Source organism: Ceratosolen solmsi, unplaced genomic scaffold (genome assembly GCF_000503995.2).
Source record: "Ceratosolen solmsi marchali unplaced genomic scaffold, CerSol_1.0 scaffold2, whole genome shotgun sequence".
Classification (NCBI taxonomy): Eukaryota; Metazoa; Arthropoda; class Insecta; order Hymenoptera; family Agaonidae; genus Ceratosolen; species Ceratosolen solmsi.
The window spans coordinates 2,068,813-2,088,287 of record NW_011948422.1 but is presented as its reverse complement, the minus strand read 5'-3'; the positions used below and the strand labels follow the sequence as shown (position 1 = coordinate 2,088,287).

General features: G+C 30.5%; 5 protein-coding genes across 5 annotated transcripts in view; 2 read left to right on the top strand and 3 right to left on the bottom strand.

The window, feature by feature from the left end:
- The window catches only part of LOC105361765 (ankyrin repeat domain-containing protein 54), a 2,880-nt gene extending 2,491 nt beyond the window's left edge, over positions 1-389 (bottom strand). Inside the window, exon 1 of the mRNA XM_011499029.1 lies at positions 158-389. Coding sequence (XP_011497331.1) covers positions 158-161 — 4 coding nt within the window. The 5' untranslated portion in view covers positions 162-389. The remainder of the gene's footprint in view (positions 1-157) is intronic.
- Positions 390-2,490: 2,101 nt separating this feature from the next.
- Positions 2,491-5,374, top strand: calypso (ubiquitin carboxyl-terminal hydrolase calypso). Its single transcript, XM_011499028.1, has 8 exons — positions 2,491-2,576; positions 2,798-3,012; positions 3,215-3,999; positions 4,099-4,235; positions 4,315-4,419; positions 4,528-4,844; positions 4,928-5,076; positions 5,273-5,374. The coding sequence occupies exons 1-8, from the start codon at positions 2,519-2,521 to the stop codon at positions 5,352-5,354; spliced, it is 1,848 nt and encodes a 615-aa protein (XP_011497330.1). The 5' UTR covers positions 2,491-2,518; the 3' UTR covers positions 5,355-5,374.
- Positions 5,375-5,773: 399 nt separating this feature from the next.
- Positions 5,774-9,799, bottom strand: Hinfp (Histone H4 transcription factor). Its single transcript, XM_011499026.1, is given in 7 exon segments — positions 5,774-6,123; positions 6,464-6,749; positions 6,930-7,245; positions 7,685-8,024; positions 8,863-9,073; positions 9,075-9,347; positions 9,636-9,799. Coding segments are annotated over 6 exon segments (1,563 nt in total). The 5' UTR covers positions 9,308-9,347; positions 9,636-9,799; the 3' UTR covers positions 5,774-5,946.
- Positions 9,800-10,209: 410 nt separating this feature from the next.
- Positions 10,210-11,252, top strand: ND-23 (NADH dehydrogenase (ubiquinone) 23 kDa subunit). Its single transcript, XM_011499025.1, has 3 exons — positions 10,210-10,490; positions 10,605-10,797; positions 10,983-11,252. Exons 1-3 carry the CDS (start codon positions 10,363-10,365, stop codon positions 11,112-11,114), a joined length of 453 nt encoding a protein of 150 aa, XP_011497327.1. The 5' UTR covers positions 10,210-10,362; the 3' UTR covers positions 11,115-11,252.
- A 418-nt stretch (positions 11,253-11,670) lies between these two features.
- msps (msps cytoskeleton-associated protein 5) overlaps positions 11,671-19,475 on the bottom strand; it is a 12,295-nt gene continuing 4,490 nt past the window's right edge. The window contains 21 exon segments of the mRNA XM_011499321.1: positions 11,671-12,134; positions 12,216-12,393; positions 12,490-12,645; positions 12,825-13,001; positions 13,240-13,402; positions 13,492-13,679; positions 13,774-13,932; positions 14,014-14,176; positions 14,264-14,437; positions 15,539-15,712; positions 15,906-16,111; positions 16,291-16,484; positions 16,586-16,721; positions 16,796-16,999; positions 17,122-17,391; positions 18,015-18,179; positions 18,261-18,430; positions 18,507-18,669; positions 18,790-19,026; positions 19,173-19,369; positions 19,460-19,475. The exon segment at positions 19,460-19,475 is cut by the window's right edge and continues 166 nt beyond it. Coding sequence (XP_011497623.1) covers positions 12,004-12,134; positions 12,216-12,393; positions 12,490-12,645; positions 12,825-13,001; positions 13,240-13,402; positions 13,492-13,679; positions 13,774-13,932; positions 14,014-14,176; positions 14,264-14,437; positions 15,539-15,712; positions 15,906-16,111; positions 16,291-16,484; positions 16,586-16,721; positions 16,796-16,999; positions 17,122-17,391; positions 18,015-18,179; positions 18,261-18,430; positions 18,507-18,669; positions 18,790-19,026; positions 19,173-19,369; positions 19,460-19,475 — 3,621 coding nt within the window. The 3' untranslated portion in view covers positions 11,671-12,003.

Below are 19,475 nucleotides of genomic sequence, written 5' to 3'. Positions count from 1 at the left end.
TTTTTTTTTTTTTTTAAAACTTGCAAAAAATAATTTCTCTTTGACATTTACATGATATTATGTTACGAGTCAAAGTAAACTATGACTGTCTTTAGAACAGAAGTTAGTCATATGAACTTGTAACAAAGGAAAATTAGTATACAGCTGCATACAATACCCATTTTTATAATTCGGGCAGGACGTATTTTAATGTGTTATGTTGACGTTCGTTACACTTGACATTATAAATGTGGACGCAACAAAATTTCACTTTTCTTTTTTCAATATCAGCTTTATTCGGTCTGCTCTCTGTCTCTATTACTCCATCTCTCTCGTCTTCTTAACTGAACAGAACTAGAAATTCCGCGCATGAGCACAAGGAGCATTTGAAAATTACGTCTTAGGCAATTCCAGAAACGAGTGTCGCACGTATTTAATAAATCGCCCATTTTTTCAAGATAAACCAATTTGAGTTATATTATTTTCAACCGCATCCTGCAAATAAATTGAAAAGTATATTTATATATATATATATATATATTTTTTTTTTTTCTTAAACGTGTATCCTGACTTCTCTTCGCGTTAAGGTAACATTCCCATAAGTATTATAAGCCAAAGAGACTCTTTTCTAGAAACAAATTATTACATTACCTTGGAACTAAATAAATATCCGCCAAAAAGGAATAATAACTGACATTTATTGTAATGAAATTATAGATTTTTTTAAGAAAAATGTTCGAATGTCGAATCAGTGGTATATGCATGCGCAGATTGCAATATCAAAGTCTCAGTGCATTTAAATTTAAATGTGTCAAATGTTTCGCAGCTTAAGTAAAAATAATTATAAAATACGAATTATTACATTATGTGATTATATATATATATAAATATATATATATATATATATATATATATATATATAAATATATATTACACGAGTAATATTATGAAGTCGTTGCTTTTATTTGATCTCAACTTATCGTTCCATAATATTATTAAACAAATATGAAATATTCAATAATATATGATTTGTATAATATGCACGTTAAAAATAAATATAGTTAAATAATAAACAACCATGATGTTTCTTTTTTATTAATTTTGGTTTTTAATTTATTAATTTAATGCAGAATTATTCAAATGTTACTTTAACGATGAACCTTTTCGTATTACGGAACATCGAACAAAGATAGTGCGACGTAGTAGAGAATGTTGATTCCAAAAATTATGTTATGAAAATTTGTTTTTTTTTTTTTGTTTTGTTTTCTACCAGACCCTACTACTTGGAAAAATGAATTCTGCTCGTTGATTTTCATGAGACTCGCGTTCCATTATTAGCAGCATCGTATATTGCATTCGATCCATCATATAAACTTAACAAATTTTATTTACGCCAAATTTCACCAGCAATTTTAGCATTTGCGCATGCGCTTATTAATATTATGTAATTCTGCAGAATATCTGAATATTTGTATTAAACAAAAAAATTGTGACGTTATTGCTATTTGTATGATGGTGATACCATACCTAACCATCCAAGTAATGTGCACATGGAGTTTCGTAGAGGCAAGCAAATATAGTTGCATGGTCTTTGAAAATAAGCTCCATTAAAATTATTTAATATTTGAGAAATTATTGATTTTTATCTAATTAAAAAATTGCCAATACTTTCTTCTTTTTTTTTCGGCCAAATTAATTTAAGTCTCTTGTGCAGAAAATGAAGGGGGGGGGGGAGGAATCAATATTCATATACCGATAATTAACTGTACACGAGCATCTTATTTATAATAAATAAAAAAAAAAATCTGCCTTTTTCGTGAAAAAATCACATACAAACTAAAGATAAATTTTATTGTTTCTTAAAACATTGTTGTATTTTATTCATTTAAGACTCGATAATTTTTTGTATAATAAATTTGCTGTACGATGATTCTTGAAGGCATTACAAAGGCTTTAGAAAATCAGATCAAAGATGAGAAAAATAGAAATATGATGTTCGGCCATTCGTTACGACTGCTTATAAATATGTGAAAATAAGCCTTAATGCTCGGCTAATTAATTTTTATATATTCGTATTGTTAACACAACGATCGATCCTTATATAAACGACATTTTTATATAATAAAACAACTTTTACAGCCGCACATTAAATAAGTGCATTTATTGTTTCTTCTCTTTTTCAAAATAGCCAGCATAAATGACCCCTCGAAGACCTTGTCACGTGACCGATGGCTTAAAATTCGCATAAATTTAATACTCGCAGTGCTGCACTTGTAATAAAGAAATAATGGCACCCTGATTGTCTACGGGTACAGCTGATGCTTTAGGATTTTGTCCAAAAACAAAAAACAACAACAACAACAACAAAAATAAATAAAAATAAAAAAAAAAAATAAAAAAAAAAAAAAAAAAAAAAGGTAAAGAAAAAATAAAGAAAGAATAAAAATTATAAAAATTGAATGGCTATAAGAAAGTCTTCTCGTGTATGTTTTTTTTTTTTTTTTAGTATGTGAATTTATGAAAAGGAAATGACTCCAAAATGCCTGTTGACATTAATCGCTTGACAGAGGGTTGGCTGGAACTTGAAAGTGATCCAGGTATAATAATACAATTATGCTTTCCGTTTTGTTTTTCTTTTTTCTTTTTTCTTTTTTTTTTTTTTTTTTTTTTAATAATGCAGCAAAAATCATTATAAAGAATATATTTTCTCTTATACTTAATATTTTTTAATAAATGAGTTTTGGCGATTAATTGTATTTAGGGTAAAATTGGAAATTTTCATTTGGTATTTAACGATATTGTTGTCGTTGTATTTCAGGATTATTTACACTGCTTTTAGAAGATTTTGGTGTCAAAGGAGTTCAAGTGGAAGAGATTTATGATCTTCAAAAATCACTCGAGGGTCCCGTTTATGGCTTTATATTTTTATTTCGCTGGATAGAAGAAAGGCGATCGAGGCGCAAAGTGGTGGAACAAGATGAGAGTTTTGTCAAAGATGAAGACATTGTTAATAATATATTTTTTGCGCAACAAGTAAGATACCCCCGAGCTTTATAAAATAGAAAAATTTTATACAGAGTGACTATAACTAAAGCGGATTGTTAATATTAATGAATCGATCGATGTAATTGCTTTTCAGCGATTGTAATGTCTTATTGCGTATACTTATTTAAAAAATGATCATTTAAAATGATTAGGTGAAAAAAGAATTAATTATAGCCATCGATCGTTACAGGTTGTTCCAAATAGTTGCGCGACGCACGCTTTACTGTCCGTGTTACTAAATTGTCCCAACATTCATCTTGGTACAACTTTATCTCGTCTAAAAGTTCACACGACTGGTATGTGTCCGGAGAATAAGGGCTGGGCAATTGGGAATACACCGGAGCTAGCGTGCGCCCATAATTCCCATGCGATGCCTCAAGCCAAAAGGAGACAGGATAAAAGTACAGCTGGTGTATCCACTGGTAGATTTACCGGTGAAGCTTTTCATTTCGTGAGTTACGTGCCCATAAATGGAAGACTTTTTGAATTGGACGGGCTAAAGCCTTACCCAATGGATCACGGGCCATGGAAAGAGCACGAGGAATGGACGGAGCAGTTCAGAAGAGTTATAACGGATCGTCTGGGCATTTCTACGGGGGAGCAGTTGCAGGATATAAGATTTAACTTAATGGCTGTTGTACCGGACCGTAGGTTGGCTATTTCTCATAAATTAACAATGTTGAAAACCAACAGACAAATAGTTCTGGAAGCCTTGCAGCAACTTGTTAAGCTAACTCATCAGAATAATTCTGAAAATCATAATAACAAAAATAATAATAGCAGTAGTAATAATACCGATAGTGAGAAAGCCGAGAAATTGAGTGAGAAGAAGGAAAAGGTGGAAGAGGAAAGCATTGCGATAAAAAATGAAACCGAAGGTACAAATTCAATACCTATTATAAGTGTGGAACGATGTAATGATTCGACGAATGAGAACGACGAGGCCTCGAATTCAAGTGTGAAGCCGTCGACGAGGTAAGAACGTCCATTCTTTAAAATCGGCTAGCATTAAAATATTAAGGTTTATTTGTTTAACTATTAATGAACACTCCAATGGCAATTCTTTCCGTTTAGTGGCATTGAAAAAGTAGTGAATGTCTGTGCACTGGACTACGCAACGCCTCTACAAATCCAAACTTCTCCTGCCCACAGTTCATCGAGTACGGATACTTCATCGGAAATAGGTTCTGCTTTTAATTCGCCTACCCAAGGTTAGAATAATCCTTATATCGTACGACTTACTATTATAACCTTGGAAAGTGTTTGATAAGGTGTTTATTATTATTATAGCTTGGGGCTGGAATTCGGGACAAATTAGTCCTACGTCGACGAAAGATTTTAAAAAATTTGTTGTGATTAGAGTAGCGGGAGATGAAAAGAATGAAAATGGACTGAGTATGCTTTACATATAATTAATATACTTCTCTATTAACATTCGCAATTGCGATTAAATTACAATTAAAAGCTCAAAGCCATTTGATGTTTATTAATTTTTATGTTCAGGTCGTTCTTTGGGTAATATCAATATTAATGGTAAAAGACTCGTCTCTGACAATACGCAGTTGAACAAAAAGGTTTGTTTGTCAGGCGAAGTTAGAATACCTCACGCTAGAGTAAAAACAAGCAACGGTGATACAGTTACGGAAGAGAAGAAAGTTGAAAAAATTGATCCTAAACTTTGCTCCAAATATCCAGAACTCTTTGAGCCACACACTTTTGCTCCAAAGGACCTACTGGCGCTGCTAAAGAATTTAGAGCATGAAATTGGGATTTGCGAAACGGCTTTGAAGGATGAAAATGATAAACGAAACAAATATAAGGTTAAGCGTTGCTTTTACTCGGTACCACTTAAAACATTTCCAACGAGGACAATTTAACGTGAGAATGTGAAAACTCTTTTTAGATCGACGACTGCAGAAGGACGCACAATTACGACGAATTTATATGTACATTTTTGTCGATGCTGGCGCAACAGGGAAAATTGGCCGAATTAGTGCAGCAACATTTGCAACTAAAGAAGCAGCCAACAGTTTCGGTCAACAGAGTACACAGGTATTTCATCGAATGTTGTTCGTTTGGCTTTGCGCGCGATGTGACAATGATGTTTTGCCCTGTTGCATCGAAGAAATGAGACTGATCGAAGCTTATAAGCCCATCGTACATCGATTGCACCTAGAAATAATATTAATTTAATTTCATGAGTAAGTGATTTTAACTTATCGTCATTCATTGCTGCTTTTCATTGCAGGAGTTCGAAGAAAGTGGACACCAATCGTACAACAGCTCCCCGAAGACGTCGTGGTAGAACAAAATGTAAAAGGCGAAAGTGAAAGTACCCACACTTTCGTATTGTAAGTCGATTCGTTATTGTAAGACCTAAAAAGTTCATAATTCTTGTAGATATTCTACAACAAAATGAGCACACATAGGCTTCCCTCAATCTCGTAATTCTTTGTTAATATTATATATCATTAGCTCCAAGAGTTTTTAATTGTAAAAAGTAATCACTTTATTATAGGATAATAATGAGCCATTAATTTAAGATTTGTTACTTTTAATATATGGATTTATTAAATTATTTATTAAAATTAAATATTTGATATACTATATATTCAAGTGCATTTTTGTATTGCTTGAGAGAAGAAGGATGTACACAATAAGGATGTGTATGATATTGTAATGTCTTATTTATTAAAAATTGTACTTTTTAATAGAACTTTATTAAATTTAAAATTTACCTATTATCTAATTAGTATTTTATTTTACAATTTATCGACACATCATAATTACAACAATACAATAATTACTTATTGTAAGTGAATGCGTTGCTGGATACAACAACAGATATTAAAAGGTATAAAAATAATGTATTTTGTGTAAAATCGTCGAAATAAATAAAATAATACGTCTTTGTATTGGTTATTATGTTAATATAATGGGCGGCTCAGCAGACGGTGGCAATTCATTTGTTTCTTGCGTTTCGATAATTTTAGTATCTATGACATTTCCATGCTCGTCGATCTCGTCGATCGATATTAAGATGTTCGGTATCGTAGGCATTGATTTTCCAGATTCTTTATTTTGATCGACAATTTTAGTCTCCTTAAAATTCAAGAAAAACCAAGTTGTATTTCAATTGTTATAAGATTATTATAAGCTGTCGAATTGGGAACTATTATTATTATTATTATTATTATTATTATTATTATTATTATTATTATTATTTTTTTTATTTATTTTTTTTTTATTTTCTTCCTTTTCTTCCTTTTATATTATAGATAATAAATAATTATAGCATAATAATACACAATATATAGTTATTCTAATGAATTCTTGAAATATTGAAAATTCATCCCTCTTAAAACCCTTTATTTCTAATCAAACCTTAAATTTAATTTGGATCAATTGTAATTAGCATGTATTAATTAATAAATATTACCTCTTCGTTAATAACAGATGAATCTTCGTCCTTGGTATTTCTATTAGGAACGTTGGATTCTTTATTAGCCGATGTATTTTCATCGATACTTTCGTATCTTATTGTCTGAAGCCTGTAGCAGCCATCGTCTTCGAGTATATACTGAAATCTCTTGTGACCGCTAAGCCATTGGAGATGATGTGCCTCTATCAGATGCCTTGTTAGCCTATAACTTTTTCGATATTTTATGGGGCATTCGTGGCAACAGTACCAACGAATTTCTAACTGATGCACTTTTTCTACGTGTCTAAAGATAACCAATAATACAAGAAAATAAATTTAATGTACTTTCTTCTTTTTCTCCTCTACGAAAGCCTTGAAAAGACTTTTAGAGGCATGCGATAACGTACTTTTAATAAAGTACAGAAAATAATTCAATTTGACTTAACTATTAAAATCTTAAAATCCATTTATTATTTATTTTTACCTGTCTAAAGTGTAGGCATTTTTACAAGAATATAAACAGCCCTCGACATTACAAACATAATTGGATCCAATGGAATGTAAGGTCATGTGTGAATCTAAATCTTGTTGTGATTTGGCGGCATGTGTACACATGGTGCAAGGAAAGTTCCGGGTTGTCGTATGTCTGTACAGCACGTGCTTTGCTAAACTAGACGGAGATTCACAACTCATGTCGCACATACTACATTTATAGTGAAATATATGATTTCTCATGTGTTCCCTCAATATACACTCGGTTGGATAAAATTTATTACAATGGGAGCATTGGAATCCTTGTACTGTAAATACAAATGACTATATGAATATTCAAATTCATAATATAACAAATTGTTAAATAAAACGTCGAAGTAGAGATAGGAAAAAGACGTCAGATTTGTTGGAGCAAATGAAACAATCTGTCACGGTTCGATAAATACAAATTGGAAAAATATACTTGAAATAAGAGACAATTGCTCTTGGCAATTGATTATTTAAATACATTTAGAGTATACGAAAGTATCGATTGCATTGCATTGTTCTATTTTTCTATTAAGAATCTCTAAATATTATTTGCTTACAAAATCCAAATGAATGAATGTATTTTCTATAAGAGCTTTGAACAGCAACGGTGCTTTCTCTAAGCACAAGGTATCGTTAAATATTGTTATTAAATAGTAAATTATTAACGCCTTATCTTTTCATAATATGATGTCAAGATATTAATTTTTATGGATTAACCTTCTAAAGGAATTTGTCGTTTGCAGTGATCGTGAAATTTCGTATTGGATGCAAAAGTAGAGCCACAGTCTGGACATGCGATAATTTTTTCTTTCGTATGAACTCTCATATGCTCTCTGAGCTTATATAAGCTGGGATATTTGCCTTTGCATCCTTTCCAAAGACATTGTACCCCACCTGCAACCTTGTTACCTCGAGGATTATTTTCAACGTGAGTCAACACATGGTAAAGGTAGAATTGATAATTGTTAAAACTTTTTCCACAGCAGTCTTCCCATTGACACTGATGGGGCGGCAACGAATCCAAAATATTCTTCCAGTCCGTGTCACGTCGACATTTCTACAAAATATTTTTTAAATAACATGAGATAAATAAGCTTACGTTGCGTGCCTTAAGAGAACTTAACTTAATGATTCTTCTAATAACTTAATGATGTACATAATTAGTTCTAATTTCGACGAGTGAATATATTCCTTTGTATTAACAAATTATAGGTGCAACGATCGTTTACGAATTGCATTGTAGAATTCTATCGTGATAATGATAAAATCAAAATCCCAAATAAGCTAAGGCAGTTATCCTTATAATTACAAAAAATATGTGTGTGAATGCAAGCAATGCGATTACGCTAATTTTCATAATTTGTTAGGCAACTTTCTTGACTGGCATCATGGTTGAAATTCTTAATTTCAGGGTTATTCTTAATCAAAATCTGATCCAATGATTATTACTGTAATCACAAAATTTTCACTTATTTCAAGTTCGAACTTATGCTCAAGCTTATAAGTATCATTGCGGCGTACAGCGGCATAATAATCAAATTTTGTTTGTCGATTGCAAGTTCGAACTTGTTGTTTACGTTTAAAACTTTGTCTACTCTTCATAAATACTAAAGCTCCCAATATCCAGATATTTCCATTATTTTTTATCCTTTTAAACAATTACTTTTCTATTCATACTGCGTAAAATTCGTATTCTTGTTTAATAATTTAAAAATAAAGCCATCATATTCGGTAATTCGAATATTTCTATATTAGCTCGTTGAAACGAACCTTGCAGCTAATTAGTCAAAGCTTTTGATTAAATTGATCGTTAAATTGAAAGAAATACCTTAAATTGAACTTAAATTGAAAATGATAAACGATAAGCGATAAGCCAAATTAATTATATTACTCACAGGGAGCTTTGTTCTTCCTCTCGTGTTCATTCCAATGCATTTTAATTTCGAATGAAAAGAATGATAGTTGACGTGACGCATAATTTCGACATCGATTGCACTTTCATAAACACAGCCAGACCATAAACAAGCGTAAACCTCCGTTTCATCCGTGATTTTTATGTCTAATTCGGTAATATGATTTGCAACGTGTTTAATAAATGAATCCAGTTAAATCTAATTTCTCAGTTTTTAGCTTTACGCCCAATTTCCTTCTCTTCCTACCGCATTCGGAAACTGAATCAAATTCGGAATCCGTATCGATAAATTCTTCGGATTCACTCTCCAGTTTACTTTTACTGCTGTTATCATTCGAAACCGAAATCTTCTTAACATTTTCAATCCAGTGACTGCATCTCTCTTGGGCATCTCTACTTGTCATAAGCTGCTCCACTGTTTCATTCATTGTTATTTCATTTGCTGTTTCAACGAATTCCCCGTGTCAACTGCAAAATTCATCAAAATTAGAGCACGTAAAGATAAAAATAAAGTCTCCGCCGCAGGACGATGTGTATTGAACGAAGTGTATTTGAACGAAATACTAAATTAGAGAGACATTAAGATGAAAATAAATAAATAAATAAATAAATAAACAAATAGACAGAACAAACATTTACATACGCTTTGAATGATTTACGCAATGTGAAGGTTAGAGAAATATTTATAGTATCGACTAAAAAAAATATGCTTCGATATATTTCATATTAAAATTACGTAATACATGGATACGATACCTACGGTTTTTCCAATACAGCCTACCTAAAGTTTTCAGAACCGCCAAAATTCTCTCCTACATCATCTCAATTTTCGCGAAAATATCAGACATCTTTTGATTGGTCGATATCCCGAGCATTGACCATTAACTTTAATCAGTTTCTTCTCGAGTTACGACATATCTTTTAATTCACAACAAATTCCTTACAATATTCAAAATGATATTTTCAAAGGGTAGGGTCATTATTATATTAAAAATTCAATTTATTATTGAAATATCCTTATCACAATGATATTAAGAGTAATTGAGAATAGTGTACTTTCTAAATATGGACGGATTGAACGATTAACCTCGTCGTTAACTACAATATTAATAAAAATAACTAACTTTCAATATTATTGATTGAAATTAAGTGCGACAAGTGAAATGTCAATGTATAATTTAACATTCTAATGGAATGAATAATTGATAGCCTGTAATTCAATGCCATTTCATTTCAATGCTTATGTCATTGTTATATAAAACTCTAGAATATTAATAGTATTTATTTCTATATTTAATATAATGAAAAACATTAGGTATTAATCATTTTATTTTCTTGTTTAACAGTACTTCCTGTCGTGCACATTGCAAAGAAAATAGTTACTACTTCGGTTAGAAATAAGTATTATTATGTCGTACCGTTTGACGATCCAGTAAATTACCCTTGGAAAGACGTTACGGAAAATGCAGTGTACAAATTTTTGATGCATCAACTGCTCCTATCGCTTGCCTTGGTGTTAACCAAAGTATTCAGGGAACCGGCGACTATTAATTATCCTTTTGAGAAAGGGCCGTTAAGTCCAAGATTTAGAGGAGAACATGCATTAAGAAGGTTTGAAAATCTTGATCGTAGATGAAAAATATTAAAAAATTACTTTATAAACAATGTGTTGACTGTAAATCATGTGAAAAATAGATAATATATTAACGAATTACGATTACGCAGATATCCATCCGGAGAAGAAAGATGTATCGCTTGCAAATTGTGCGAGGCTATTTGCCCTGCGCAGGCTATTACCATCGAAGCTGAAGAAAGAGCCGATGGATCTAGACGTACAACCAGATACGATATAGACATGACTAAATGTATCTATTGCGGTTTCTGTCAAGAGGCATGTCCCGTCGATGCTATAGTCGAGGTAATATTTCACTTTTACTACTATCTTACAACCTGGAATAAGCGCTATTTATTATATTAATTAAGTGGCACGATGTATCTATGTAGCTGAACAAAATTATTGTTTTTAATTCATGTAATTAGAAACAAATTTAAAGATAAAGTCAACTAATATTCAACCATTAAAATGTAATCTGTTATTTAAAGGGGCCGAACTTTGAATTTTCAACTGAAACACACGAAGAGCTGTTATATAATAAAGAAAAGTTGTTAAATAATGGAGATAAGTGGGAAGTGGAAATAGCCTCCAATTTACATGCAGATCATTTGTATAGATAAAATAACTCAACATAATACAATATAGATAATAGTAAATATGGTTCTAGTTTTATCCGACCACAGCTTAGAACACAAAAATCTATTAAAAAATTATTATGTTCAAATTATATGTAATGTACCTAAGTAAAAAATATATTGAAACGTTATAGTGTACTTCTTTTGCCCACGCGCGCGCACGCACACAGACACACACACACACACAAATGCACATATATATATATATATATATATATATATATATATATATATATATATATGCGTATGCATGCATGCATATGTATATCATTTGTAACAATAAAATATAATCATATGAAAATGTTAATGCACAAAAGAAAAATTTCTTAAATCCATCGTGTATATGTAGCATCGCTATTTTTATTAAAAAAAAAAAAAATTTTACTCGTACATTAAGAGAGTTAAATTTTTTAATATACTTTGCCGCTTTAAGCTACTACAAAAAAATACAAGGTTCTCATAATCATTAATATTTACGAATAATTAAAACATTTGATACATGTATGATTCAATTATTACTATATTATACAATGTGGTAATAGTTACATAGAATAATTAAAATAAGGTAATAGTAATAATGTAATAAAATGTCAACTGGATGAAAAAATACACTGGAATTTAATCTAAGCTCGATAACTTGGATTCTTTTATGCGTAAAGATTTTTTTTTTCTTTTTTTTTTTGAATAAATATTATTGTTTTCATAACATAAAACACGTACATCATAATTTATAATGATATGGACTATACACAACTATTTTAATCGTTTACTTCACAATTGAAAGAGCAATTGAACTCTATAATTAGTAATCAGATCTGTTATAATTATTAGAAATATAATCATTAAAGACTGACTGTAGGATTATTCTCCGCGCTTATATTTGATTCGACTGACTTGGATTAATTGTCAAACACTGAGCTTCAAGAGCTCTCAGTCTTTCTAACCTATGCATTGGATCCATCATGTTCTTTCCATCTTCCTTAGAAGCTCCTAATCTAGAACCATCTATAAGCGATTTAAAATTTTTCATTTAGTATATACTCTTTAATAGTAATAATTAAATGCGAGAATGATCTCATTACGTACCGATACCGTGCTGATTATTAGCTTGTCCCGATAGGCTATTTTGATGCTTTCTAATTTTGTCGATATCTTTGAGTCCGTCTTTTATAAAGTCTTGAAAGAATTTATGAGATTTTTCTAAAAATGGTTGCACATCTGCTTCCGGATGTTGCAATTTAAAATCGTATAATTGTACGAGTCCCTAAAACAAATGAAAGCATTGGAAACATTACTTTTTTTACTTCAACAATTTATTATGTCAGACAAACTGTGTGTGTGTGTGTGATATGATATTTACTTCTTGCTCGTGACATTTTGATCCTATTTTTTTAAATATTTCTGACAGCTGTTGCTGGGTAAATTTCGACATATGCTTCTGACCTTGTCCTTGATTGTTACTAGATTTTGATGATATTGTTTTAGTAGCAGCATTTACGTCGTCAGGTTTGAAAGTCTAATATACAAAGTAATAATGTCATATTTAAGAATTGTACATCGATTAAAGTTATGTGAGAGCTAACATCTCATAATAATCTATAAATAACAATTTAATAAAAATTTACAAAAACAAGAGAAAAAAATGAAAGAAAGAAAGAACGGGTGAGAGTAAATGCGTTAATCGTATTAACTAACCGTAATTAGTCTCATTAAATAGGAACGTAATTCTGACTCATTGGTATTATTAATTTGCGTTAAATGACTGAGTATTGTACTTCCTTTGACTCTGGTCATGCTGTGAAGTACTGTTTTAATAGTTCGCATTGGTGTGTCGGATTTCTTTTGTTTTTTCCACCATGACGTTGGATAATCCTATAGATAAATAAATATATTATAATAAACTCTCAAATTAATTATTCATAATGCAATGGGGACGATGGTTAAATTAATAAGCATATTTCGTTAATCGAATATTTACAATTAACATTAAATATTACTCGAAATTAATATACTCCGACTAACATAATAAGTTATATTTTCTGGCTAAATGGTTGAAAACCCTTTTCCCCCTAAAACATTGAATTCAACCTAATAATTAAATGTCTCTTACTTTAAAAAAGTTATGTACTTCCAAAAGAATCATATCATAATTTAAATCTCCTGCCCAATTGGGTATTGTTTTTACGATTTTCCATAAACATTTCATTATAAGCTCTTCGTACTTCGCTGGTCCATTAGAATCAGCACGCTCGTGCAATAGTTTTATAAGTCCACTGTAAGTAAAATGTAAGTTTTGTAAAAATTTATGCGGGAATAGTGTTAATTTTATACCGATAAAAATCAGGAGATGCAAAATTATTACCATATTATTGTAGTGTGATCCGAATTGTCAATAATTTTTAGAACAATTGTATTGATAACTCTGATATAAGCTTCTGCGTCGTTTAGGCGTTCGAGCTTATTCTCAACTAAAAATCCAATCATTTGATCGACAAGATCTTTAAGCTGTTGGAGTGGTACATTTTTTCCAAGCATACCGGTATCGTAGAACTGCTCCCAATTTAAATAAAAAATCCCAATTTAAATCAAAACTCAACTCGACTCGTGGCAACTTATTTTATAAATCTGTCGCGTCCCTACTCACCGTTAGTATAATCATAAAAGTAGTTCTGAAACCTTTCGACACTTGAGCATTTCCTTGGTGCAGCGGATAAGTTTGCAAAACCTTCAATTGCATATTTACAGAACTGATGAATTTATCCTCCTTGGATTGCAGCATCGATACTTGACACGATTTCAAAAACTGAAATTGAATTAATTCGCAAAATTATAATCACACGGCGATTACAAGATCTCAATTATAACAGATATAAGCGATACTAACAGATTCCATAGTATTCATCGATTGAATCGCCGTTGTAAGATCTAAGCTGGCCATTCCCAGAACGGTACGTTCCAAACTGTCCTCCTTGCCGAAACACGAATTTAGTGGAGCGATATTTTCAGAATTGGAGATTAATAGCTTTGGAGGCGATATCGGAATCACTCTGTCAACGTAATTCGTAAATATATATAATAAATTTGACTTGGTAGTTTATAATCATTAAAATTATTACCAACAATGCAAAACTTACTGCCTTGGATGAGTGGGATTTAACATTTCTACAGGCTCGTTTAAATCAACATTTGGCTCTAGAAGCTTTGGAACTCGGCATCTCACCGGGGCATTTGTTTCAATTTTTTGTAATAATTCCATATCTAATCCAAAGGGCCCCGACACTTTTATTTGCGTTTGTACAGGTATATTTCTGAAATTTTATATTTAATGAAAAATACAAGTAGTACGCGCAGCATTATTTAAGTCAAACACTCAACACTCAGCATACTTTTAACCCATTGAGCATACAATTTGTTATTGCTGTTGGAGGCGTTATTTGTTAATTTATAAAAATAAATTTTTTATGATTATGAAGTTTAAGAATTTTAATAATAAATTTTCAATTTTCTTTAAGGACACTAGTCGGTCGTATACCTTTCGTCCTTATCATTTTTAAATTAAGAATAGAAATTTTGATAAGTAAGACCCCGTACTCATCGAAATTCTTAAAATTATTGTTATCATAGGGAAGATAAAAGGATAAATATACTATATCGATTTTAAGTCTAATTAACTACGAAAATATTTTCCCTATCACTAACTTGGGCAACTCAAAACTTAAAATGTTACATTTTCTCGTATAAAGTATATAAACCGAAAAATTTTAACTATATCATAAAAATTTCATTTTTAATAAAAAATAAATCAGCACTATTTAATAACAATTTGATCGTATTTCTTTTTAATCGTTATACGTTTTGACAAACAAAAGCATATCTATAAAATAATGAAATAAAGTAATAAAAATTTCTTCTAATTACAAGAATAACTCCGTAAACCCCTTAACAATTAAATTATATCGAAAAATATAAAATATAAAACAACAGCATTTACATACACAATATCAAACAGTCAAAACAAAATCAATAACAAAAAAAAAAAAAAAAAAAAAAAAAAAAAATTATATACACCATTGTTTATTAATACTGCTGCAAAGATTTAAAGCATCGGTCACATTGGAAGTAATTTAATAATTATTTACAGAATCAAACATAACACAATAATCAATTCAGTTAATGAGCACACTCACTTAATAATAAGAACGTAAGAACAAGATAAATTTGTTTGTAAAGAATAGAATATTTTTCAATCGCACATAATGTTTATGGCAAGTGCGTTTACAATTGGTTAGTTAATAGATTCATAGGCATAAAGGACGATAAATCAATCATCTGCATTCATTAATAAACTGCCCGTTATCTACCCATCACCACATACAAAATTGACAGAACAAAAGAAAATGAAAACAAACGTTTCATGATTGCTAAGCTGAATTTTATCCGAAGAAATTTTCGAAAACGTTTCATGAAAATTAAACTCTTCTCTTAATTTCAAACTTTCATAGTCGCTTTTACTTTCACAAATAAAAGTCGTTTCCAGCTTTTTATTCGAGTCGTCTTCTGGTCTATCTACTTCATTATTTCTCCTAAATTCAATGATAAAATATAAAAATAATAAAATAATAAAAAATAAAAATTAACTGAATATCTGATTTAAATAAAATAATTTAAAATAATTTAAATAGTGATGAAATTATTGATCATCATTGATTTTATAAATAATTTACAATAATTCTCGAAAGCTAGATAATAAATAATAAGCTAGTAAATTTTACTAACTCATCATTTTCTTCTTCCATTTTTTGCTCTTCCTCGGGTTCATCGTCATAATTTGCTTCGTCCATATCATTCATGTCATTCGTAGAAATAGGCGCCTGCACCGGAGGAACTCTTATTTTCGCCGAAGAAGGCGCTGTTTTTGTCGGCCTATTCTTTGCTGCTCGCTTGATTCGTTCATCAAGTAAAGATTGGTCCTTCTCTGAGATCTTAAGTGACAATAGAATTAATCGAATTAGATAAATTCTTAATTGCAAATATTTAATTGTGTATAATTATAAAATATCGCTTAGACTATTTAAAAAAAAAAAAAAAAAAAAAAAAAAAAAAAAAAATCATCTACTTTATATAATTTTAATTTCAAGGATGAACACGTGACAATACTTACTTGTCCTATTAATTTATAAACTCGCTCTCCTTCTAAAAAGTACGCTTGAACTATGCAATTCAACGCTGCATTTCTAACAGAATTATCACGATCTGCTATTTGCTTAGCAACTTCCTTTAAAGCTATTGATGGGGATGGCTGGCAAACTGACACACCATAACTTTCGATAAGTGCTCCCAGTTGATCCAAACATTCTGTATAAAGAATATTTATGGTACTTTATATCTTAGAAAGGGCGTAACATTTATTTTTTATAATACAGCTTTTAGGCAATGAATGTTCAAATGATACAAACCCGTTCTTTGTCTGGCATTTTTAGACTTCAGACCCTCCATAACGTATGAAAATAGTTTACTAACTGGATATACCGACGCTATTTGCTTAAAAAGAGCTTTAACGCCATTACGTACTGCATCTTTTGGATCACCGATCTATTAAACCAAACCATACGTCAACGTCACAATTAATACAAATAAATTATAAAATCTTAAAAAGTATTTTTTACTTTAATGATTAAATAAGGAATGAAAGAAGCGGCTTCGTTTTCTAACATGTGGTACTCGTGCTCTATTAAAAAGTTGAAAACAGTTTGTAAATAATCTAATCCTTTCAGAAGTACGGATGGATTAGTATCGAAAAACCTTAAAGTAAGCCACTTCAGTATTAGATCTAAATTCGACACCAAAGCTTTACTATTGCCCGGTAAATCCTAAATAGGTAAAACAAAATCAATTGCATTTTCGATTGTTAGTGAACAAATTTTTATAATGTACAAATTTTATAATGTTAATAATAGCTCGTATAAATTAATGTTGTTATTTCAATAAGTACCTCTGTTAACGATTCAATGGCTTTTAAATGATAACGAAAATCAGAATGAAACATATTTGCCATCAATGTCTTATTAACATTCGCCGTTGACATTAATTCCTTTAGCAAGTCGACAAATTCTTCTCTAGGCGTTGTAAAATTCCATTTCAAAATTTTTAATTTTTGTTCATCAATCGATCGTTGATGCTTCATGTTATTTACAGCTAATAACGGACTTGTATCTATGTCGTCTTCTTTCTTTCTCGTGCTCGTTTTACCTCCAGAAGCACCCTAAAACATAATTAATCAAGGACGTTTTGTATTAAGCTTTAGTAAATTACTCGTGAAAGACTTTGTTATATTAAACTTAAATAGTGCAATACTGTTTGAGAAAAGTAATTAGAAGTTTTTTTTCTTTTTCTTTTTTCACTTAATCGATTGAATTACAATGATAAAATTCGTGTGTATAGAAAATTTCATCTAAATTTTTATTCTGGCAAACAAATGTCTATGCTCAGAAAGATGATTTGTAATTTGTAATGTACTTTCCAAAAAGTTTTTGAAAGTATCTCTTTAATAAGAAGATAAAATACAGTTAATATAAACAAGCATCTTAATATTAATTTAAAATATTTATATATATATATATATATATATATATATATATCAGACAAAAAAAAAATCAAATATGCCTGATAGTAAAATTTAATTTAAATTTAAAACAGAAATTTCAATTTTTAATTCATTAAGATACTTAACACATATATACATAATCGTATAAAATGCTTATTACCAATAGTCGATCAAACAATAAATTTGCCTCTCATTCGTTCACCTCCTGTCTACCGAGATCAATTTACTCTATTAACTACTCTATCGACACTCATTAAAGTCATTTTAATTTTTAAACTTACCTTTGCTTTAACACCAAATTTGGCAGCTTTAGCAGCACCACCACTTTTAACAGTTTTATGACCACTATCTTCCGAGGCTGCTTTTTTCGAAGGTGGCAATGGCTTGACTGGCAAATTTGGTCGTACCTTATCTAAAACAGCGATCACAGCAGTTCTTGACCCAGGCTGAAACGTTAGGATTAACTTGTTAGCTATCGTAGACATAAAAATAACTTATTACGCGGCTTATTATCAATAATTTATTACTTTCAATTTTTCGGTATGTCTAATCAAGGCTTCGTAAGATAAATGTATCATATAACCAAGCACTGCTTCCTGAGCATTTTTCCTAACGTCAGAATTACGATCTTCTAAATTATTAAATAAAATAGGTAGACACACGATAAGCTCTTCTTTTGATAATTGCTTCGTAGGAACTGAAATACAGAATTATTACCTTCACGGACACACGCAATATAATATTTATTAAGATAATGAGAAAATTACACTTACTCGCCGGTAATTTCTCAGAGAGCCACGTCCAAAGTTCATTCCGTAAAGTTGGAGATCCCGACTTCAAAGCATCGCCAATCATTTCACCGTCGAAAAATTCTTTATACCCACATTGATCCCCCCAAGTATTTATACAAGAAATAGCAGCAGTACGAATCCAAGCCTGAAATATGATGTTTTTTTTTTTTATATCGCGGATAATTTGTAGATTATGATATGTAGATTAAACAATAACTTAGCAAAATCATTGAAATGCAAATTTTCAATCGCAAATCGGATTTACCTTCGAATCGCCAAGGCATTGTATAATCCCAGGGAAAAGTACTCGTATATGTTGCTTTATCGGTGATCCCATGCTTACCGCTAAACTTTCACAAAGGCCTAATGTACTTTGCGCTATTTTACTATTACTATCGATTAATCGTTGGGCTAATCCTTGAGGTAATTCGCCAAGAGAGCTTTTTATCAATTTTGATTCGCTTAAAATATTACTAACTTTTTGAAGAGCTTCGTTACGTACCTTTTAATTAATTTACAAATTAATTTTCTTTTTTTTTTTTTTTTTTTTGTATCGATATAGAGATACGATTTTATACAAATTCTCTACAAATTGACTTTTTTTCCTTACAAAATTCTTACTAATTACAAATATTTAATTAATCTTACCTTCCAGTTTTTGTCAGACAATTCATTTAATAAAGATTCTGTTATCTGACTACTAATATCAATTCTTGTTGTCATATCACCAATTTCGTGGCTCACTGTTGTTTTCTCTTCTACTTCCACTTCATCGTCATCGCCATCCTGAACTTTCTTCCCTTTAACTTTACGAATAGGGGCAGGAGCAATTTCACCATCAAACTAAAAATTATTTCAATACTTATTTATGTAAGTACATGTAGATACATGCTTATTTAATACTTAATTGTCCTTAATTAATCCGATCTAGTTGATAAATATACCTTTTCA